The 24,153-nt window shown below is 44.8% G+C and overlaps 1 protein-coding gene across 4 annotated transcripts in view; it reads left to right on the top strand.

Moving 5' to 3' along the window:
• Window positions 1-24,153, top strand: part of ARMC9 (armadillo repeat containing 9) — a 147,138-nt gene that overhangs the window by 20,840 nt on the left and 102,145 nt on the right. For 2 of the 4 annotated variants that reach the window (XM_045794135.2, XM_045794136.2), the window contains exons 6-10: window positions 1,529-1,621; window positions 3,311-3,335; window positions 5,338-5,499; window positions 10,025-10,182; window positions 14,634-14,732. In XM_045794135.2, coding sequence (XP_045650091.1) covers window positions 1,529-1,621; window positions 3,311-3,335; window positions 5,338-5,499; window positions 10,025-10,182; window positions 14,634-14,732 — 537 coding nt within the window. The remainder of the gene's footprint in view (window positions 1-1,528; window positions 1,622-3,310; window positions 3,336-5,337; window positions 5,500-10,024; window positions 10,183-14,633; window positions 14,733-24,153) is intronic. The other 2 variants (XM_045794137.2, XM_087864302.1) reach the window with 1 other exon arrangement.

A 24,153-nucleotide genomic window follows, 5' to 3' on the forward strand; every position in this document is an offset into this window, starting at 1 on the left:
TGTTGGTTGTACAAAATAGTAATCAGCCACAGAGCAATCTAACTGGAAGTCTGCGTGTCCCAAGCATTTTGTTTTGCTTGTGTTTTAAGATGTCTTCATGTACGTTGGCCAACATCGTAGTCCTTCCCTGCAATTCTTTTCTGTGTGGTTGAGCGCAAAGGCCTTGAGCAGTACCGTGCTGTGTTAGTCTCCCAGCGCTGCTGTAACAAAGGGCCACAGACCGGGTGGCTTCAGCAACAGAAACTTTCTGTCTCACAGTTCATGAGGCCAGAGGTCTGAAATCAAGGTGTTGGCAGGGCCGTGCTCCCTGCAAAGCCCCCAGAGAGGGATCCTTCCTTGCCTCTTCCGGCTTCTGGTAGCCTCAGGTGTCCCTTGGCTTGTGGCAGCATAACTCCAATCCCCCGTCTTTACAGGCCCATTTTCTCTCTATCTGTATCTAAATTTTCCTTCTTAGAAGGGCACCAGTCCTGTTGCATTAAGGGCCCACCCTACTCCAGTATGACCTCATCTTAACTAATTACATCTGCAGCAACCCTGTTCCAATGACCTCACATTCTGAGGAGGCTAGGACTTCAGCATATCTTTTTAGGGGATGCAATTCAACCCATAATACACGCATTGTAACTAAAGCTATCATGCCATGTCAGGGAATTACACAATTTTAAAAAAATATAAGACACTATTTTTTCAAAAAGCCAGATGATGCCCTGGGTAGAAAGGGTGGGGTGGGGGCGTGGATAAGGACACAGAGTGGGGAGGGGAAGCAGGGAAGGATGGGGGTATGAGGGGGTGGGGCAGGGCCTAAAAGGTAAGTGGGTAGGAATTTGTAGAGATCTTGCTGCTTTTTTGTGGAACTTCTTGGTTTGGGTGGTAGATATTTTTATATAAAGACTATAAGGAAAATTGTCCTGAGAAAGATAATTGCTTGTCACACTTTTTCTTTCACTACTTAAGTCATTATTTTTTCCTTCTCAATGAGCATTATTTGAAATAAGTAATTTATTATTAAGGGACAAATCAAACTAAAAATATATAATAATTCTTGACATGATGGGTTATTTGAAGCAGATAACAGCTTTTTTTTTTTTCTTACCTGGATGAGGTTTATGGAAATAAGTCTTTCTCTTTGGGAAACTTTCAGGAGCTGAGTGATAAATGTGTATGGCCGCCAGCACCCTGTATGCTTCAACAATACTCAGTTCTGTTTGGCATTCAACCAAATAAGCTTCTTTGTCACGCTTGTGTTTAAATCACATGAAATATTCAAATCCTGTACAGGGTTCTTTTTCCTTGTTTGTGAAAGAACTCCGTTCTTTCCTCCTGTTGTGGGTTTTTGATCTTTTATAAACGAATTGGTCAGATGTCCAAAAACCTATTTTTCACAGCATCACACCACAGGCAAGGCATCTTGCTTTTGATTTCAGTAACTGTGTTGGATGGGGTTATTTAAACCAAAGGCCACAATTTGACAGTGCTGTTGGCATTTAATGATCTAAGGCTTTTATTATTATTCTTTTTTTAATTTCAGGATTCTTGGACTCCAGAATTAAAGTTGAAGTTGGAAAAGTTTCTGGCCTTAATTTTTAAAGCCAGTAACACGCCAAAGCTTTTAACCTTATACGTATCCTTTCAAAGCAGATGGAGACCACCTGTGGTGCTGGAGTGGCACCTGGCTTAGGCTGCCTCCTAGATGGGGTAACTGTGCGTGTTGCTTTCATATCTGCGAAGTGAATGAAGTGTTCATGGGAGAGTGTGTCGAGGCCCATGAAGAGAATTCCAGGTAGAGGGAACAGCTCATGCAAAAGGACTGAGACAGTATCTTTGGAAATTCAGTATTGCTGGAACAGAAGAATAGAGAGCAAGTCAGAGACTAGGCAGGACCAGGGCACGAAGGTTTGTGTGAGGTCTTGTAAGTCAAGAGGAGCCTTTGAAGCATTTTAAGTAGGAGAATACCATGCTCATATTTACATTTTAAAAAATCACTCCTTTTTATTCCTGATTATAAAATTGACCATATTCCTCAGAGAAAATTTGGAAAGCATAGAAATGCATTCGTATGCATAAATACACCCAAAAGTATGTAATGTTTAAATAAACCTAGATACCTGTACATGTGTGTATTTTTAAATATTTTTATCAAATGAAGAGAGCGTTTCCCCATATCATTAAATACTCTTCAAAAACAGGTTGTTTCCTCAAAAGTTTAAACGTAGAGTTAATATATGACCCAGCAGTTCCTCTCCTAGCTATATACCCGAGGGAACTGAAAACGTATTTCCACATGACAACTTGTACACGAATGTTCATAGCAGCATTATTCAAAACAGCCAAAAAGCAAAAACAACCCAAATGTCCATCAAGGGATGAATGGGTGGGTAAGGTGCAGCGTACCCATATAATGGAATATTACTCGGTCACGTAAAGGGATGAAGTCCTGACATGTGCTACGATGTGGATGAACTTTGAAAACATCATGCTGAGTGAAAGAAGCCAGACATGACAGGATTTCCATTATATGATTCCATTTGTATGGAAGGTCCAGAAGGGTCAAATCAGTAGAGACAGTAGGTTAGTGGCTCCCTAGAAACAGGGAGGGTAGGGAAAATGGGGATGACTCCTAATGGGTACAGGATTTCTTTTTTGGAGTGATAAGAATGTTCTAGAATTGATTGTAGTGATGGTTGCACAACTCTATGAATATACTGAAATCCAATGAAATGTACACTTGAAATGAATGAGTTATATGTGAATTATATCTCAGTAAAGCTGTTACCAAAATTAAGAAAACCCAAAGCAAACCAGTTAAGTACTTCACCTTAGTCATGTGGCCCGCTGTGTCGGAGCTGAGATTTAAACGCAGGCAGTCTGGCTCCAGAGTCTGTGATCTTAGCCACTGCGTCCTGCTGTTGTCATCCCAGTATCAATTTCCTTAGGGTATAGCTTTAAAATTGAAGTGACAGAGTTGAAGGGTATGAGTTCAGTTTGCATTGTTAGCAGAATGTTTGGTACCAGTGGGAAAGGTCTTTGGAAGGGGGCAAGGAGGCTGCTTCGGGGGCTGTTGAAACAGCGTGACTTGCACGCACGCAGCAGTAATTGAGCCGGAGAGAACAGGATTCACTTGAGGGTGAGTGCTGAGAAGTCAGTAGCTGTCTCAGCTCCTTATAGCTACATTAAGAAGCGGCCTTTACTGTCCTGAGAATTCTCTCTTGCATCTTGCTAAGGCTCTTTCTCAGATTGGCCACACAATGTGAGAGACCCTGAGGACTTTATCCTCAGTGCCTATTTTCCTCAACTTTCTTTCTCATCCCAGAAGGAGAACGGACAAAGTAACAAAGGTAATCATCTGGATTAACATTTTTTATTTTTTTAAAGATTTATTTATTTATTTTAGAGGGGAAAGAGAGAGAGCGTGCAAGCAAGCAGGGGGGAGGGGCAGAAGGCGAGGGAGAGAGAATCCCAAGCAGATTCCACGCTAAGCACAGAGCCCAATGCGGGGCTCGATCTCATGACACTAAGATCACGACCTGAGCTGAAACCAAGAGTCAGTCGTTTAACCAACTGAGCCACCCAGGCACCCCTAAGATTAACATTTTTTAAAGAACGGTTTTGCCAAGTCAAAAGTTTTGACTCACTTTTGAGTAGTGAGATAGGCACAGAGATGGAGAAAGTTCGTGCACCTCGTGAACAAGGGCTTTAAAAATCTAAATATATTTTTTTTAATTAAAAAAAAGTGTAAATATTTATGAAGTGCTTTGCAGTTGAGTTTATCTGTGGCTCCTTGAGGCTCCCTCTGCAGGAGGGCTGGCGGATCAGGTAACCCAGATGTGGAGAGATGAAGGGAATCCAGGCCCTGTCCCAAAGGGACGTAACAGCAGCAGCACAGCCAGAAGACAGTGCAGCCCAGGGCGGGGGGATCATTTTAGTATCTTTCACTTTTACCTTGAACTAGTCTGGGAGGGGTCTTATTTCCGTAGCAATATGGAGCACCCATTTTAGAAGCATTTCCATTTTTTGCATCCCAAGTGGGAATTCCAACATTAAGTTTTTAGAATAAAATGATGGTTTTCCATTATTAGCCATTTTTTACCAAAACTGTTCATTTTTCGGTAAGGTGAGAGAAACTTGAGTTAATATGAAGTCAGTGACCAGTCAGCTCTCGACACAAGGGTTTATAAAAAAAAAAAAAAAGAACAACAACAAAACAAATGAAATCAGTGGCCACAATTGTGGCTTTTTGCCTGAGTTTTGGCTTCGATGCTCCATTAGGAAACCGCTGAAATGTTGGAAAGGGTGTATGAAGTGTTTCACGCCTGCGGTGAGTTCTGGTGGCATAATCCTCAGTCCCCAGCAGGTGGAGTTTTACCACATGAAATCGCACATTTGCCCTTCCCCCGGCAGGGTAGTTAGAGACCATCTCAGAACTTCTGCCCTTGTTTCTCCATATTTCTTTTGTTTTTGTTTTAGAGAGTTAAAGTTTTGTAAAGAAAGGAAGCGTTAGTAAATTATTTAGCTCTTTGCTCTCCAGGGAGTGGACAGACGAGCTTTAGACGCCCAAGGAGGGAGGTAGTCGCTTCAGATGCGGGAGGTCTGAATGGCTGTTGCCGCCACGTGCAGCCTTGCGTCTGCCCAGCCCGGCGCTTCTCCGCGTGTGAATGGCTCTGACCTACCCCCGCCTTAGCTCAGAGGGACAGGTCCCCACCCATCCTTCATGGAGGAGCATCAGTCTGTGCCAGAACACAGAAGAGCTGGACCGCAGATGTGGCCTTACAGGGTCAACACGGGTTGCTCCAAGGGTCACCAGGCTGTAGCCTTGTAGCTCACGGAGGCTGCTGTGCCCCCAGTGTAGTTATGCCCCAGGATGAGTCCGATCCGATTTCTTCAGCTCCTCAGGTGTTCTCCCTGAGTTAGTACAGTTCCCGAGCCTTGGCTGGGGTGGGTCCCGCGCCAGTTTTCTCATATTAAGAACAGTGGGAATTCTTTCTTTTTAATGACTTATTTATCCATTTTTAGAAAGAGACAGAGAGAGAGCATGAGCGGGGGGGGGGAGGGCAGAGGGAGAGGGACTGAGGATTATGCCACCAGAACTTACCAAAAGTGTGAAACACATCATATACCCTTTCCAGTCCTCGAGCAGACCCTGCGGTGAGCACAGAACCCAACATGGGGCTCAGTCCCAGGACCTGAGCTGAAACCAAGAGTCGACGCTTAACCGACTGAGCCACCCAGGTGCCCCCAGAACAGTGGGAATTCAGAAATTGCTCTGGGCATTTGGGTCCTGCCTTGCAACTCCTGGAAATGCGCCTTTGCCCCACTATTTCTATTTCTGTTCCAATGTAGTGCACCATCTCAGGCTTGGTGGCATAAAACAACAATGTCCATTTATATTCTTGTCATCTCGCGCGGTCTGGGAATCCTGTGCTCGGGCAGTTCTCCCTCGGTGGCTCGTGGATGCAGAGGGAGCCTGGCGGAGCCATCTTCAAGGCTTCCTCACCCACCTGCGTAAGTCTGGTGGCCGGTGCAGAAGCCCTAGACTGGGACACCTCTGTTGCCTGGGCTTCCTCGTGGCGTGGTGGCTGGGTTCCAAGGGCGAATGTCCCCAGACAGAGCCAGTGGAAGCTATGTCACCTTTTCTAAACCAGCTTCTCAAATAACTCAGTGTCATTTCTGCTACATTCTCTTCATTAGCAACAATTCCTAAGGCCAACCTACATTCAAAGGAAGGAGAATGACATTCCATCTCTTGATAGGAAGGAGTGTCAAAGACAGGGCAGTCGTTTTAAAACCACTACCCCACCTGCATCCTTTGAGTTCAGAAAATCGCCTTAGTTCTTGACTGAATCTGTTTGGTCCCTGTTCAGATTCGGTCTTTGAACTCCTAGGTACTGATGGAGGGAAAGTGGTGAGAAACCTCCCTGATTCCTGCGTCTCAGCCAGCCCTTGTCACCCCAACATACCCAGCGGCTTTGGAGGTTAGCTCTCTGCCAGGAAGCAGTCATGTCTCTGAGAAGTGGCCCAATTTTACAGATTAAATAAATCTGGGAGGGGAGGTGCAAAATCTGGGAGGGGAAGAGCCTGTGTTTTTCTACAGATCTTTCCTTTGGATTTCAGCAAGGAGACCAGGGTGTTTGAGCCTTCTTTAGGTTTGATTTTAATTGAGTTTTCTGAGGAAGCCAAGCAGAATGTCTGTGGCGTTGAGACTGGCAGGCCCAGCGTGTGTCTGTGGCTGAATAAGCCCTGCAATGCAGTATTGCCATGGAGACCAGAGATTAGCGCCGCAGGGCACTGGTACCGGGGGCTCGGGCCGGCCCAGTGTCATGACAGCCGGTTGTCCGCACTTTGTCCCCTCCTCCCACACTTAGGGCTGCAGTGATCACAAAGCCCAGACTGCCCCTGATTTAATTTGACTCTAGACTTAGGTGTTGTTTTTTACATTGAAAGGTTGGGCAAGTCATTATTCTGTGTGTCTTGATAGGAAGGTTTCATGGATCAGCTGAGATTTCCATAAGCTTTTGAAAAAGGCAAGAAAAGTGCTTGGAGTGGAAAATTCTCTCAGAAGGAATTATATTTTAATATGGAGTTTAGAAGAAAAATTCAGGTTGGAAATACAGCATATTGTGTTATTATTTTACCTAGCCATCTAAAAAAGGGTGTAGAAATAGTATCTTTTGGCATTTTCGGCATTAATTGATTTGACCCCTTCAGAAAATGAGCAACTGATCATTTTTCTAGAGTGTAGAGCCCTAAATGGTATTTTTTAAATGATTACCTATATTCATAGTTATACATCATAACTTTCTTCTTCCAGTACGTGTAGATTAGCAAAATAGCCAAGAACCGATTAATATCCGAATACAAAGAAGAGAGAGTGTATCGTATTGTAAAGTTAGAGTGATTGATTTTAGATTTTTAGATGTTGGAAAAATAGTTCCATATTTTAAAATGTATCGTTTTGTTTTGAGCAACAGAGGGATTTCTAAAATTAAATCTCATCTACTCTTTAAAAAAAAAGCAATGTACTTAAAGTGGAAATGTTAGGCGAAAGCTTGAGGTTTGGCCACGGGGAGATCTTCATCACTTTTGTTTCTGTTTCAATGCATGCTGGAATGGTCGGGAAACTTTTTGTGACCTTAACCCACATTCTTTTAGTTGTATATATCTCTTTGTTTAAAACTTGGGATGTAGTTCTTTTGATTTTAGCACAAATTATGTCGGTAGTTTTGAAATATGAAGAGTCTCAGTAAATGTCACTGGCATGACTAAAACAGTTTCATTAATATAACATGGAATTTGTAATAAGACCTCTCCACTAGCAGTTGAGTTCTTGCACGGCAAGGGATCTTGGCTCAGTTGTTCTTGTCTCATAAAATTTTTGAGACAGAAAAAAGAGTCAAAGTTCTTTTTACTCCTCAGAAATAAAGTTGAGATCTTGGAGTTGTGACCCCAATCGCTTCCAGAAATGGTCAGATCCTGTTTGTAGCCAGCTAAGGTGATGTCTCTTACAGTAGGCTGTTCTGCTAAATGGTGTATTTGAACTGGTCACAGATATTTCAGCCCAACTGCCCACTTCCTGTGGCTGCTGGCGGTTAGGTCTCTCTTCCCTCAGGTGTACCATACTTTGAAATTGTCATAAATTCCAATTCTGGGTTCCTGAGGCAGAAGGGCCACAGGTAGTCCCTTATATTTAGTTAATTGCACAGTGAGTTTCCGAGGGGGAGTGGTCCTTTGCTCGGTCCCCTTTCAAGAGGGACTACTTTTTTTATATTGATGATTTGTATTGACTTTTACATTGATGATTTGTGAGGTCATTTGCCCCGGTTAATGGGTTTTGGTACTTCATTCATCATCTGCCACTTGGTGCACGTTGAGAAAGTTCATACAGATGCTAATAGTCACTGCGATGAAATGCAATTTTGAACCATTCTGTAGAATTTTCATCGTCAGAAGTTCTAGTTTATGTAATTGAGAATTTTGTACATATAAAAAGCTTTAATAATATTTAGCATAGGAAGATGATAGTGACTTCTTCCCTAATAATATTTAAGTAAAAACTTGGTAAATGGTTTCCAAAGATGTTCTCCAAAGATTCAATACTGGATGTAAGTTCATGCCAGAAGAGTTTTTGAAGTTCTCTTTCAGTACTGAGATTAGAAGGGTGCTAAACAATAATAATATGGGTTCATTATTATGTGACATTTGGGGGTTTAATAGTTAAGATATTTTACTTCTACACATAATCATGAAACAAAGTTTTTGAAATACAGTTTGTGCACGATCTTCTCGGCTATTTAGAACACTAAGAGGAATGGATGAGTTAGGACAGCCGTTCTTGAACTTGCGGTGTGTGTCAGAGCCACCTGGGGACTTTGTCAACACTATAGTTTCTCAGCCCCCAGCCCGCACCCACAAAATCAGAGTCTCTGCAAGTGAGGCTTGATCGTCTTTATTTTTGGATGCTTCTAATGTATTTCAGACTTTGCGTCTTGCTGTTTTACAGTGTAACCTCTGTTTTTCTCAAGTTCTCTTCTTGCATAGAAATACATTCAGAAAATCTTTGGCCCTTCCCATTGAGGAGATAGTAGTAAGAGCGGCCACTTATTGACTACCTCCTATGGGCCATCGGTGAGCTAGGCGCTTGGATGTATCTATTCATTTAATCCTCACAATGACTTGGTTTTGTATGTGTGCTTTTTTTAAAATGGTAGTTGACATACAGTGTTACATTAGTTTCAGGTGTACAACACTCAGTGCTCGCCTGGGTAAGTGTGATCCCCATCTGTCACCACGCAGTGTTATTACAGTATTATCGACTGTATACTGTGTGCTGTACAATCTCACAGTAACTCTTCAAGGTCATTATCACCATCCCCATTTCATAGGTTAAGACATGAGAATCTGGGGCGCCTGGGTGGCTCAGTCGGTTGATTTCGGCTCAGGTCATGGTCTCAAGGTCATGAGATGGAGCCCCCTGTTGGGCTCCGTGTTGGGCATGGAGCCTGCTTAGGATTCTCTTTCTCCCTCTGCCCCGCCTCCTCCTTGCACACACACGTGTGTGCGCATCCTCTCTCTCTCTCTAAAAAATAAAGTAGAAAAAAAATGAGTATTAGAGAAGTGAAGTATCTTGCCCAAGATATCCAGCAAGAAAGTGGTAGAGTAGGGACTTGAGCCCAGGTCTTTATTATTTTAAATCTCTCCCTGTATAGATGAAATGTGTTCTAAAATGATGACTTCAAGTATTACACAGTACCTGGATTGGGACAAGAGGGAGTTAACTTGGGTCTGGGGGCAGCGTCATTTCCTTCTATCCAAACTTAGCTTTCTGGAAGGGGGGAAAGTAGGATAGGGCAAAATTGACGTTGATGAAGATTTGCTATTCCAGCTGTGTCCTGGGTGGCTTGGCCATCAAGTGCTGCCCCCGGTGGGGAGTCCAAGACGAGAGCCCTAGCACCTTCCAAGGCTGCCTGTTCTAAGGCCCAGTGGGGTGGTTTGTGCTTTATCAAGCTGGCAGAGTGAGCACCCGGCACCTTACCTAATTCTGGATTCTAGCTTTCTCAGCATTAGTCAAGTAGCCTAACCTTTACTTAAAATGAAGAACTGTCCTGCAGACACTTATCGTCCCCCAGACAGCCTCACGGGGCAAGAACAGAAAAAGACGCAGGTTTGGCTCATCCAGTTCTTGAGCTGATTGTAGAAACACTGAGTTTGTTTCTTGTACATAGAGAAAACAACTAAAAGAAATTGCATGGAGCTCAGTCAAGGGAATAGATTGTGTGAGGAAAACCAGTGATGGTTCGGTTGAACTACCAGAAACAAAAAATTGAAAATCAGTGGTTACAAAAGCACTTTATAATTAAACATGTTGAGAAATAGCAGCAAAGTGTGAAACACGAGTCATGTCAAGTTCGTTGTGATAGCAAAATATTCTGAAAGTAGGCATGATACTCCCTTGAGAAGAATATGATTATTTTTTTTTAGTCTGTGGGGTTTTCTTGCTGTTGTTTCATTTTAATATATATTGTCTTCCTAGAAATGTCGCAGCAGCTCCGCCAGCAGCTGGTGGAAGCCGAGCGAAGGTCAATGACATACCTGAAGCGGTACAACAAGATCCAGGCGGACTACCACAATCTCATAGGGGTCACAGCAGAGCTGGTGGATTCTCTGGAGGCCACGGTCAGTGGCAAGATGGTAAGGAAGATCCCTGGTTGCTCGTGTGTCTGTTTGGAGCTAAAGAAGTGTCAAGAGCATCGGCCGTGTTGATGTTGGGATTCCTGGCCACTCCCAGCCAGTGACAGCTGCCCCTGTGCCTCACAAAGCCAAGTACAGGAAGGAGCCCACGCTGACATTCCACACCAGTTACTGTGCTGCTTGCAGTATTTTATCCATTTTTCCTGACACACGTCGACCACATCTTTATTCTTCTACCTTATTCTTTTTTTTTTTTTTAAGATTTTATTTATTTATTTGACAGAGATAGAGACAGCTAGCGAGAGAGGGAACACAAGCAGGGGGAGTGGGAGAGGAAGAAGCAGGCTCATAGCGGAGGAGCCTGATGTGGGGCTCGATCCCACAACGCCGGGATCACGCCCTGAGCCGAAGGCAGACGCTTAACTGCTGTGCCACCCAGGCGCCCCTCTTCTACCTTATTCTTAACATTAGCAAAGAACAAATTGTCTGGCAACAGAAAAAATAATATGGAGTGGCATAAAAATGGGGGAAATATGCTGCTGATGTGAAGGAAAGTGACAGATTTTCACATATTGATTTTATATCCAGCTACCCTTCTGAACTCTATTAATCTGGTAGATTCTTTTGATCGATTCTCCTGTATTCTAGGTTGACAGTCATATCATCTTCAAATAATGATATTTTTGTTTTGTTTTGTTTCATTATTTATAATGATTTTTCTTTTTTCTTAGCATACTGGCTAAGACTGTGGAATATTGTCAAATAATGTGCTCATGGACCTCCTTGTCTTATTCCTGACTTTAATGGGAAGGACTCTAGTGTTTCACTTACTAAAAAATTAGAAAGTAGGGGCGCCTGGGTGGCACAGTGGTTAAGCATCTGCCTTCGGCTCAGGGCGTGATCCCGGCGTTATGGGATCGAGCCCCACATCAGGCTCTTCTGCTATGAGCCTGCTTCTTCCTCTCCCACTCCCCCTGCTTGTGTTCCCTCTCTCGCTGGCTGTCTCTTTCTCTGTTGAATAAATAAATAAAATCTTTTTAAAAAAATTAGAAAGTATAATAAAATTTCTTTGTGGAAATATACATTTGCTTTAAAAATGGAATAATTGTAGGTTCATATGCAATTTTAAGAAATAATGCAAAGAGAGTCTTGGCACACTCTGCCCAGTTTCCTCCAATAGTAACATTTTGCAGAACTATAGTACAATATACAACAACCAGAACACTGACATTGATCCAGTTTATTGATCTTATTCTGATTTCCCAGTTTCGTACTCATGGGCATGTATTAAGTTCTGTAAAGCTCTGCCCCGAAGGCAGATGCTTAACAACTGAGCCACCCAGGCGGTCCTGATCTGACTATTCTTAAGCTAGTAATGCATTGTGTTTTTTACTGTAGTAGCTTTTTAATATGTTTTAGTAGCCTGTACTGAAAGCCTCTTTGCTCCTGGAAAAACCTAGCCCACAAACTGCTGGAAATGGCTTGGTGCGGCCAGAGCGGCAGGAGCTGGGGAGGTGGCCACAGGCTGGCAGATGATGTGGGGAAGACGGATCAGCAAAGATCGTGCGGAGACCTGTAGACCATGCTTAGGAATTTTGCTTTGTCCTGTAGTGAGTGAGGAGCTTTTGAAATGTATACCTTAAAAATTGGACTTTTCAAATTAGCTTTTTTCTAGTTTTAAAAATAGCATGTGTTGACTTCTCTTTAGAACAGAAAAGTATCAGAAAGAAACCAAACATGGCTTCTGTGACCTCTGGTACCAAATACAGGCACACAGTTAGAAGGTTCAAACAATACAGAAATAAATAAAAAGAAAAGCATATGCCTTCCTCTGCCCAAAGAGCCAGAGTCGATGTGGCATCAGGTGTGACACACTGACCAGGGATGGGCACGTGAGCCCCTGCTGCCACCACACGGGGAGGGAGGGGACATGACAGTAGGGCCCGGGACCAGGCTTTTAACTGGCTTTTGTTTTTAATGTAAAAAAGTATACATGTTTGTGGTAACAAATTGGAAAAGTCTGAGTAGTCTATACTAAGTTTTTTGGTGTCCCTTCTTTATTGGTACTCGAGATGAACATTTTCTTGTGTGTTATCTCCAAACATTTCTATGCATATGCATGTGTGTGCATGCGGCCTACACATACTTGGGATCCTATGACCCATTATTTTTCTGAAACTTGCTCTTTTACTTTCAGTATATCTTGGAGATCTTTCCACATGACCACACTACCCTCATTCTTTTCTAGGCTTGCGCATTATGCCGTTGTAAGGGTGAACCATAATTCATGAGCTCTCTGAGGGTGAACGTTTAGATTTTTTGTTTGCTAGAACAAAAAAAAGTTGCAGTGAACATTCTTGTATGTACTGTGTACCTTCGAAAACAGGTAAGGTAAGATCCTAAGAGTGGAATTGTTAGGTCAAAGGTTATGGGCATTAACATTTTTATAGATGTTGCCAAATTATTTCTCCTGAGATTTCAGAGATGTCTACCAAACCCTCCCGGGAGTTTATCTGTATCAGAATTTATTTCTCCCCACACTTGCCAACACTAGACACTATTATACTTTGATTATACTTCGAATTCTTTCCCAGTTTGGTAAGTAAAACTTGATGTTCTGAATGTTTCGATTTACATTTCTTTAATTATGTATGAGGCTGAATATATTTGTTGGCCATTTTTACTTTGCTTTTTAGTCTACTGATTATTTGTGTCCTTTCCTCATTCACCTGTTTTAAGCAAGAAAGTGACACAATCAAATTTACTTGTTAAAGAAATGGTTCTGGTAGCAGTTTCAGAAGTCAAAGGAGGAAACAGTTTCAGGAGTAAGGCATTGATGCAAAGTCTCAGAGGCCACAGAAAACTTTAAAAGACTAGAACTGAAAAGTGTCCAGTGATTTTGATGTTTAGAAGGTCAGTGGTGGTGGCCTTTGCCACGTGAGTCTCCATGCAGTGATGCAGCTGGAAGCCTAATTGTAGTGTGTTGGGAGGTCCCGGGGAACTGAGACAGCAAACATGGGCTGTTCTCTCAAGGACCTTGGCCGTGAAGGAAGAATACTGAGCCGGGGGTCGATAGATGAAGACCTAGGATAGAGGAAGGGGAAGGTGCTTTTTAAATATGAACTATATTTGGATGTGTTTTTAGGTTATAGACAATGAGAAGATATAAAAGGAAAGGTTAAAAATGCAGGATGAGAAAGGAATGTTTACATTTTGATACTATCGAAATTCAGAGGAAGTGGATGTGGGATAATGTGGCAAGCCCAGGCCTGAGATGGGCTGGGGCGCTGCATTGTCTGAGTCGCTTCATAAGGAGCTGAGGGTCAGGGGATGAGCACGGACGTCTGCCACGGATGCACAGAGCCTTCCTGCATCTGAAGCAGACCAGAAGTTTCCAGTGGGTCGATGGGGTCCTCCAAGGAGAGGAGTGGGTGCAGCTCCTCATTGCAGCTCTTTCTAACTTGTGAATCGGTTGCATAGTCCTCGCATGGGGACAACTGAGTGAGGGTGCAGAGAGGGGCCGGTGACGTGACCATGTGGGAGTTCACCACATGGAATCATGAGCCCGGGGAGAAGGAGCCTCCTCTCCAGCAATCAGGCATTTAAAAAAAGGCGGGAAGTGTGCAAAATGGTTAATAGTTACCTCCAGGGATTGGCATATGGCGAAGAATGCAACTGGGGAGAGGTTGGGGCACTCGTGCAATTTAAATGTGCATTCTTTTTATAAACAGAAAAGATGTAAAATGAAAAAGAAAAATTCAGAGATCACCACCTGAGATGCTGTATACCAGTCCTGAATTACAGTAGCTAACGAGAGGGTGGGAGAGGCGCTAAAGAAAGGCCAAAATCGAGTGCCATTGACAGGGACAGCAGCGCGGCCTCACACTGGCCGGCACTCGATAAAAAATGTCTCCGTCATTCAACCTGCAAGCACGTCGAGAACGACCTGGCCTGTGCCAGGCATATGCGTGATCTCATTCACCCTGTCACCGTGACCCACGGAGGCGGACATTGTTCATTTCACCCGACAGGTCAGAAGGCAAGGGGCAGAGCTGTTGGTTTTCTCGAGTCCAGGGCTTGGGCCCAGATTTTCCGATGTTCAGCCCACCATTCTTTCCACCACACGTTGGCCACCCAATTGACTTTCTTGCTTGAATTCACACACACACAGAAATGGTTTTAAATCAGTTCATTTTACGTGACGGTGAGAGTACATCTCGTGGAATTACAGAACTTAAAATATGATAGCCCACGATCATACCTGTAGTATGTTAGTGGTTTTTTTTATGTCAGGCCCAGTGCTCTAGCTCCCAGAGCTCCTGTGTTAAAGCAGAATCCCATCTGCCAACCTTACAGGAAGAGTGGTGAGAGCTCTGCTAACCTCTGGGGCCCATGAAGTCCCTGGAGGAGTTTTGGGCCTCTCACCAGCCGTCCTGGCATCCTCTCTGCAGATCACCCCGGAGTACCTCCAGAGTGTGTGTGTCCGCCTCTTCAGCGACCAGATGCGGCAGAGCCTGGCCCACAGCGTGGACTTCACGAGGCCTGGGACGGTGAGTCTCCGTGCCCCGTGGCTGCCCCCAAATTTAAACATAGCCTAACTAAAACAGTGAAAGAGCAAGGGCAAATAACATGCAGGGGTCTGCATTTCAGCTGGCTTCGGAGGTCTGTAAAGTCCCAGAAGGAAAAGAAAGCTGTGTTTGAGGAGTGAGCAGCTGGGGGCTGGCGTCCCGGGGGTGGTGGGAGAGGCGCTGGGGCTGTTCTTCCCGTTGGAGCTGTTCGGTGCCAAGTCCTGGTAACAATTAGCAAATCAATAAGAGAGGAAGGAAACTTCATTCTCTTTTTTAAAATAACTGCCACATTGGAGGCTGTACAGTCAAAGACAGGTGCTCTCTTTTTTCTTTTCTTCACTTTTTACTTGGAATAATTGCAAACTTACAAAGAAGTCGCAAAAATGGGGTGGGGGGATGGGCTAGCCCGGTGATGGGTATTAAGGGGGGCACATATTGCATGGAGCACTGGGTGTTATATGCAAACAGTGAATCATGGAACACTACATCAAAAACTAAGGATGTACTGTATGGTGACTAACATAGCATAATTTTTTTTAAAAAGTCACAAAAATAGCACAAGGGACACTTGTATACCCTTTATCCAGATTCAGCGAGTCTTGGCATTTTGCCCATTTGTTTACTTTGTCTACACTCACACACACACACACAGTCTGTTTTCTGAGCCATTTGAGAATAAATCACATATATGACGGCATTTTACTCCAGTGTAGAGTTCGTTTTTTAATAGGAGTATTCTCTTATGTAACCATACAATGATCCACTTCAGTAAATTTAATGTCTTTATGATATTCTTATCTAATCTGGGCATTTTCCACTTTGTCACTTGAGCCATGTCCTTTATAGTTGTTCCCTCATTTAAAAAATAGAGCACTTCTCTTCGTGTGTTTGTATTTCCTTGTGATTAGATTCAGGGTTTGCCTCCCAGGGCAAAATATTACTTAGGTGATATTGCGTCCTTCTTAGGATAGCTCATCTGGAGGCATGTGGTATTGAGCTGGGGTTCTTAACCCAGGGAGCGAGTACCCCAGTGTCTCCTGCAGACGTTTTCCAAGTTCTGAACCCATGTCCCTGGAGCTCACCCCAACCTGCTGCCTGGGCCACAGGCTAAATGGTGGAGCCAGACATACTCAGTTCGGAAGGAGATGCCGAGGGATCCCGAGGCTCCCCCGTGGGACGGAGCTACGGCTTTTAACTAAGGGAAAGGGTCTGCACGTTAATATTAGGCTCTTCACAGGCAGAGGCCTTTTTTAGTATTAAGAAAAAATGTATACTCTACCGCATTCTCAAGCAGGTCTGAAGCAGCTTATTATGAGAAAATGCAAATAAGAGAAATTAAAAAATTGAAGATGGAAAGAACGAAACGTGGTTAGAATTCATAGAAACAGAAAGTAGAGTGGTGGTTGCCTGGGGCTGGGAGGTAGGGGAAGTGGGAGATGCTGGTCAAAGAGTGTAACTTCTGGTTATGAGTAAGTTCTGGGACTTCATAGTGTGGTGGCTAATGTTAACAATACTCTATTATATACTTGAAGGTTACTAAGAGAGTAGATCTTAAATGTCCTCACCCCCCCCCCCAAAGTAACTGAGGTGAGGTGACGGGCGTGTTAACTAACCTTATTGCAGCGATCACTACACGATATATATGTGTGTCAGTGCAGCACTTCGGACACCTTACACTTACACAGTGTCCTCTGTCACCTACGTCTCAGTAATGCTGGAGGGATCGGGGGGAAGAAATTGTGGTTAAAGGAAAATGAGTGTAGGACAGTACAAGTTAGCCTGGCTGGGGCCAGTACAAAGCGTGCGTGTCAGAGCTGCCGGACGCCTCGCAGCCCGGGCCGCAGGGCCCGCAAGCAGGTACATGACTTACTCCCAAGGGAAGAGAGACGGTTGCATAATGTTTATTATCTACGTTTCACTCCATCGGAAACAACATACGTGCTACACACACACAGCCTGGGAGGCACAGCAGTGAGCTGAATGCCCCCGAGCCCACCATACATTCCCCAGATAGACCATTCCCAGGCCACTGCCGCCCTCTCTGGGCCCTTTAGATGGCCGGTTTCTTTTGTGGATCTTCACAGAAAGGACTGAGTAACATGGCAGAGAGCAAATGTCCTTGACCCCGTCACTCGGCTGCTCACAGAAGCATTGTAGAGCCATGGGTGGTGGTGGCCACGCCACGCATGGACATGTGGATAATAGAAGCTGCAGGGGAGTGCCTGGGTGGCTCAGTCGGTAAAGCGTCTGCCTTTGGCTCAGGTCGTGATCCCCGGGTCCTGGGATTGAGCCCCGAGCAGGGAGCCTGCTTTTCCCTCTGCCTGCCGCTCCCGCTGCTTGTGCTCGCTCTCTCTCTGTCAAATAAATAAATAAAATCTTTAAAAAAAAAAATAGAAGCTGCAGGGTCTCTATTATATTTAGAATGTGGCCACAGCGCTTTTAGTGTGCAGAAATCTTAGGGAATCGGCCATTCTTAAATGTCAGGGAAGCACACAGAGACATCGAGTTTCAGAAAAATAACTTCCTTGTGGGCCTTCCAGGATGAGGGGCTTCGAGCCACATCCCCGAGGACTGGCTGAGTTGACCCTCTGTGTACTGTACGTTTAGCTGTAAGTCAGTTAAGGAGAGTGTTTACCAAAAATGATGGCTTTCTAGCAGTAATTAGCATAGCAGGATCTGTGTCTGCTAATAGGACTACTCCTTTCTTCCTTCCCTTCCACTTTTTTATTAGTTCAGCAAATACTTAAGTGTTTTTCAGGTCTGTGTTAGAAAGTCCCATCCTGTCTTGCATATGGAAGCATCCTTATATTTTCACTGTTGGTGGAGTGATGCATCCAGCTTGTTTAAAATGAATATCATGTCAATAAGGAGCAGTTTAAAAAGGAGGAGAACACAACATATCTTTTATTTTACCCCATTAGACATTAATGTTTTTTGTCAAGAGATGAGCGCTATCATCCTTCCCTGTTACAGTCGCATTAAGGTACAGATTCTAGGCCTTAGAAGCTAGAGGAGACAAGATGAGCTCTGTTTATCTTAGTTCCTAACCATTTTCTTCTCCTGAGTCACTGACTTAGGAACAGGCAATAAAAGCTGCAAATAGTCTTTTATTATTCCTGTAGATTTCTCTCTAAGATGATAAAAAGTAGATATGAGTCATTGTAAAAGAATGTCCTTGTAAAAGTATAATAGAACATAGTTGACTGGGCATGCCTAGAGTCAATGTATGATATCGGATTTATAATGTGTGAAGAGGAAATTGGGGTACAATTTAGATAGGAAGTGTAGTGGTTGAATTGTCGGATTGAGGATTTAGAAGGAGAGGAGGGCTGCTTTTATTTGCCAGGGGTTTAAGTTCTACTCTAGGTCCAAACACAAGGCCATGAGTTTCAAGATAAAGAGGTGGACACAGCCCAGCTTGCCCTCTAGTGTGGTTCTCCATCAGCTCCCCTCTGTTCTGTTGACCTTGAGTGTTCCAATTCATTGTACCCTATAAAGGAGCTGGGCCAGGCCCATCAGAGCACTGCTGGTATCCATAAAGTTTAGTACGTTTGATACTGGTTTTTAAAACTGGCTGTTAAGAATCTGGCCTTCTGCAGCCTCACTCAGTGTTGAAACTTCAGAAGGACTCAGTAAATAGCACCCTTCTAAACCCTGAGTTCTGAGCCATTTGGAAACTAGGACAAAAGAGTAAAGGAAAAAGAAGCTGACAATATTGCCATCAACTCCGATGACGCTTATATTGGAGAATGTGGATTTTCTTTGTAGACAGGTGGGTTTCCTATATTTAAATCCTGGCATCCAAGAAACGTGGCTACTCAGTCACGGCCAGCTCCGGCCAAGCCCCTCCCCTCCCCCAGCACTGCTGGCAGCGAGGGCCGGAGGGCTGCAGGACTGACCACTGCTCCCTGGGAGTGCTCATCTTCCCCCACCCGGGAAGCAGGGAGCAGGGTGATGCGTGCCCAGTTCTCTCCCAAACCCACAAAGCCAGGAATTCACCCCTGGAGCAGGGGGATTATACTGGTGCAGGGCCCTGCAGAGGAGACGCCATGAGTGGGGCCTAGTTCATGCCCAGGTAACTGTGTTCAGAACTCCACTCACATGAGCAGAGCTGGTGGTCAAATTCCGATGTTCCCAGAAAGACTAATAATGCCGGGATTGATTTCTTAAAAAGAGAACTCTCTCAGGTGGCCCCTTCCAGTGTGATTGCCTGTTGCCACCCCACCACCTGGTTTGTCATTCTGCAGTCCTTACCAGCTCAGGCTCCAGACCGTGACTTAGTATCTCCTGGGAGACAAGATAACTTTGAGTTTATGTTTTCAGTAATCGGATCATTGTAAGAAGGGAAGCTTCTCCCCTGGGGCACAAGAGGCAGGGATTTTTTTGTTTTCTAAGATTGTACAAGTAATACGCAAATGTGCTCACTGGAAAATACATAACAATCTAATAGTAAAGTGAATACAAATCCCTTCTCTCCCTCACACTTTCCCCATCTCCTCTTCCTCCATAGGTGACCCTGGTGACTGTTTCACATTCATCTTTCCAGACTTTAAAAATTGTATAGAATTAAGGTTTTTATTATACACATCACTCTGCAACTATGTCTTTGAACTTAGTACATTTTAAAGAGTTTTCTGTGTCCTTTTGGATTTATTTCTATTTTCGTTATCTTTTAGAGTTTTAATTAAAAGCCGTATGGTCCATTTAACCATTCTCTTGCAAACCTTTAGGTGGCTTTTCAGTTTTTGCTTTTTCTAATAATGATGCAGCACACATCTTTGTATCCTGCAGATAGCATGGGAAAGCACCATGGATGTCTCTCTTCTTAGCCCTCTGTTTGTACTGGGCAAGCATAAATGCAGAGGCACCCCGAGAAGGAGTGCCTGATGGAGGAGAGTGACCGTCTTTACCCATGTAGAGGGGAGGGGCAGGGCCGACCATGATACAGAGTCCAGTGCTGACTCCAAAGGTGGAAACCCAAGCATAGCTCCATGTGTGAATCCCAAGTCCCATCTAGTGGTACCTGTGGGTTTAGGGTTCATTGGCTGGAGAAGTTTCCATTTAAATGCATCCTTATTTGGAAAAATGGCCCATTGCGGAATTAACTCATTTTCAGCAACTCCCAAGTAGACCCCATTGGGAATATAAGTTAAAATACTGCCAGGTGTGATTGCATTATATGCATATATTTTTTTATATGGTATTTATATTATATTCAAGGCTCAGGACATGCGAATCTTAGAAGGCATTCACTTCAAAATCAGCCATTCTTCTTAGCAATAAAAACCTGCAGGGGGCTGGGGCTGGTGGCGGTAGCAGTGGTGGTGACCCTTTCTTGGGACGGCCTCGTGCAGTTGCTCAGGAAACACTGCTTGGCGCTGCTCTGCCGAGGGGGAGTCTTCCTAAAGCTTGCTGTTGTGTGGACGGTGGCTCTGGCTTGAAGTTCAACACCTTCAGACCTTACGTTGTCTGTTACGTTGCTTTCTTAAGTCTCGGCAAGATGCCTGCAGTGTGTCTGCCTCGCCACTGCGTCTCAAGGCAGCCTCTTTGGGTCTCGTACGCCGTGCACTGAGGATGAGTTGCACACCTAGCTTGCCCCTCCCTGCCACACCTCCTACCCCAGTGCCCATCACGTACCTGAACTGACCCTGGTGTGTGAGGATTGACCACCTTTGATCTCGGCCAGTGGGTGGGACTGTGATGGGGCAAGAGAGTGACTGTACCACTAGCTCAGATTTCTCTTCTGTCTTCCAGACCCAGACTCACAAGCCTTCTCCCTGTGACTGTCTGATAGGCACACCATTTCTGCATCCAAAAACAAGCTCATCTTTTCCTCCAAACAGGTGGTCTCCCCTCCTGTACATTCTGTCTTGGCAATGACACTCCACAGAACACCTGAGAATCATCCAAGCCTCTTCCCTCTTTTGGGCCCTATGTTCAGGCAGTCCTAGGGATCTGAGCGGCTTCCTCCCTCCTGCCCCACGTCTTTGTTGCTTTGTGTTTGTTCAGGCTCTTCCTCTTTCTGTCCTGGCTAAAGCAACATTTCCTAACCGGTCTCAGTCTCAAAGCTCTCACCTGTGTGATTACTCATGCACGTGGGAGCGGGGGTGACCTTTGCGGTTGTGTCTTATTTATTTAGGCCCTGAAGTTTTGGGAGGGATGTGGGTACATGCAGGCATTGATCATGTTACTGTCTTGTTTAATACCTATCATTGCTCCAGGTCCAAAGTGCTCAGCGTGGAGTCCACAGCCTTCTGTGATCTAATGCCCACCTGTCTCTCCACACTCAGTTCTGGTCACAGAAAGCCCAAGGGGCCTCAGCACCCCGGCCCCTATCACTTCCCCAAGTGAGCATGTTGCCACGTACTTTGCCTAGCCCCAGGCTCTCAGATGCCCGCAGCCTACAGGGTGGAGGCAGGGCCCAGGGTGGTGCCCTCGGTGACCAGTAAGCCAGAGAGCCACCTGCCCAGCAAGCACATTCAGGAACTCGGCACTCCTACCTCACTGACTGAGCTTCATTTTTAAACGCCACGTGTACAGTGTTCCATTTCAGCCCTCCCCTCCTACACGTAGCCCTGCAGCCCATGTTGTGCAAGTGCCCCTTCCTGTTGCAGAGTTGGCGGTAGCAACGTCCCTTCTCCGTGCGGTGGGGCTGCTGTTTGGGTCCCCGGCTTTTGTGGCCTCTTCTGACCCACGGCTAAGGCGTGTTTCCTCCCACTGTGGTTATTTAACCTCTTCTAGGTTATGTCTGCCCTTGAGATCACCCACCAAGGGAGCCTGCCTCCCCTGTTCACCTGCTCTCCTACGCAGCACAGGCGGCCACAGACGTTCAGCGTGAGTCCCGAGGCCGGAGCGGGGAGGCTGGTGACAAGTGGGCCTGGACTTATGTTCCCAGCCCCAAACAGTGCTTTCCACGACCTCAGGGCTCAGCAGCCGCTGCTGCCCTCAAGTCGTGGCTCCTTCTCTCTGACCCTCCCGGGCCGCACACACCTCCTACCATCCTATAGAGCAGCTTCTTCCAAAGCAAGTGCCTACAGACACTAACCCTAGAGGGTTTCCCCAAAGCCAGCCGCTGATGCATGAAGTTCGGAACGTGCCATATTCTGAGAGTCACAGCACTCAGCCGCACCCTAAAGACTCTTCAAGAGTCCCACCTGGTAAATCTGCAGACACTCCGTCATGTTACAGCTTAGACCGATCTCTCAGAACACTCTGACGTCACAGAGCATGGGCAAAGCTCCCCTTCTCAATGTTGACCTGCTCATGTGGCCCCCGTCCATCCTTGTCCCCACCCCATGACCGCTGGCCTCCGGGAGCAGTAACGGCTGAACACCAGGCTCAGGTTCCTTGCCTGCAGCTGAGCAGCGCTGGAAGCATAATGCTTCCATTTCACTCTCTGCTCAGGGAGAGATTCTGCGCAACGAGCCCAGTGTGGAGCTCGATCCCAGGACCCTGGGATCATGACCTGAGCTGAAGGTAGACACTTAACCGACTGAGCCACCCAGGCGTCCCTAAATAAATCTTTTTTTAAAAAAGATATAATATTAAAAAAATAAATAAGATCTTTTAAAAATAAATAAGTGTTAGGAAACATTTTCTTTCTTTTTTTTTTTTTTAAGATTTTATTTATTTATTTGACAGAGAGAGAGACAGCCAGCGAGAGAGGGAACACAAGCAGGGGGAGTGGGAGAGGAAGAAGCAGGCTTCCCAGCAGAGCAGGGAACTTGATGTGGGGCTTGATCCCAGAACACCGGGATCATGCCCTGAGCCAAAGGCAGACGCTTAACGACTGAGCCACCCAGGAGCCCCAGGAAACATTTTCTTAACTATGTGATGAATTTTATTTGTGGATGTATGAATTAGCCAATAACACTAATTTTAAAAATATATTTTTTAAAGATTTTACTTATTTGACACAGAGAGAGCGAGCGAGCACAAGCAGGGGGAGTGGGAGAGGGAGAAGCAGGCTCCCCGCTGAGCAAGGAGCCCGATGTGGGGCTTGATCCCAGGACCCCGGGATCATGACCTGAGCTGAAGGCAGATGCTTAACTGACTGAGTCTACCCAGGCGCCCCTAAAAATATTTTTATTTTGTATTTATATTAGGCTAATATTTTAATATGTCTGTGCCCTTATTTGACTCATTTGACTTAATATCTTGTCTTCTTGGTCTTTTGAATGTGTTAAATGAGTAATTTAGATACATTTCAAATTTATTTTCTCAATTCCTTGCTACTTAAGCCAATAACAGGAATAGGCATTTCCTTTAATTTAAAAAAAAAAAGTCAAGGGTTAAAATATAAAAATATACATGGTCATGAGCCATTTAAAAGTGAGGTTTGCTGTCTCCACGGTGGGAATCTGTGTGCCTTATAAATACTGCAGATGGAAGCAACAGAGAATGGAGTCATCACCTAAGGCCAGTTTATTATTAAATCAGTCAAGGATTCCAGAGAGCCCATCTTGGGGAGTCGGTCTTCATTCATTCGTTCATTCATTCATTCAACAAATGTTGATCACGTGCCTCTGTATGCCCAGGCACTGTACCAGGTGCTGGATACACATATTGAGGGTAATATGTTTCCACCCGTTACGGAACTCAATGTCTGCTGAAGGAGAAGGGCACAGAAATCATTGCAAAATAATCACGGTTCAATGCGATAAGTGTGAATAATGACCATTTGAGAGCTGTGGTGACACAGAGGGGACCGAGAACCACTGCCTGCTGCTTCAGGAAGGACTCCCCAGGGGGCCGAGATCTCTTCTCTTCTTTACTTACTTTTTTTCCCCGGAGTTCCTTAAAACCTATCCCAATCTATTTATCTAACAGATAAGGACAAAACAAAAACCACATATAACTGCAATGCCAAACACAGTTGGCACGAATTCCTCAGTATCATCCAGCACCGTGCAGCCCATACTTAGATTTCCTTTCTTGTCTCAGAATATCGTTTACAGTTGGTTTGAGTTGGTCCAACCAAGCACCACACACAGCATTTGGTTTTTTGTTTCTCAAGTCTGTTTTAGTACATGTTTAAGTCAGTATTGTTTGTAGTGGCAAAAACAAAACAAAGCAAACAATAAGTGGGACACGGACTATCCGTAAAGTGGGTGGTGATTTGTCCTATAAGTAGGATTAAAAGGGAGTAGGGTGGGAGGGGGATTTTTCTATAAACACCTATGAACACCCCTGTAGGGTTTGACTTGGTACAAAGTGCATGTTATTTTTATACTCAAAGAGAAAATCTTAATAAATCAGGATAATAGTGATTTCCGTTGCCTTGTTCTCTGTGACATCTGACTAGGCAGCTTTAAGCACCTCTGGGAGTTCGGCTGCAGAGAACCCACTTGTTTTTTTACAGAGTACTCCTTGGAGCAAAGTCGGAACAAACCAAGGGTGGTAG

This window comes from Ursus americanus, chromosome 1 (assembly GCF_024610735.1).
Source record: "Ursus americanus isolate L20-20 chromosome 1, mUrsAme1.1.p, whole genome shotgun sequence".
NCBI lineage: Eukaryota > Metazoa > Chordata > Mammalia > Carnivora > Ursidae > Ursus > Ursus americanus.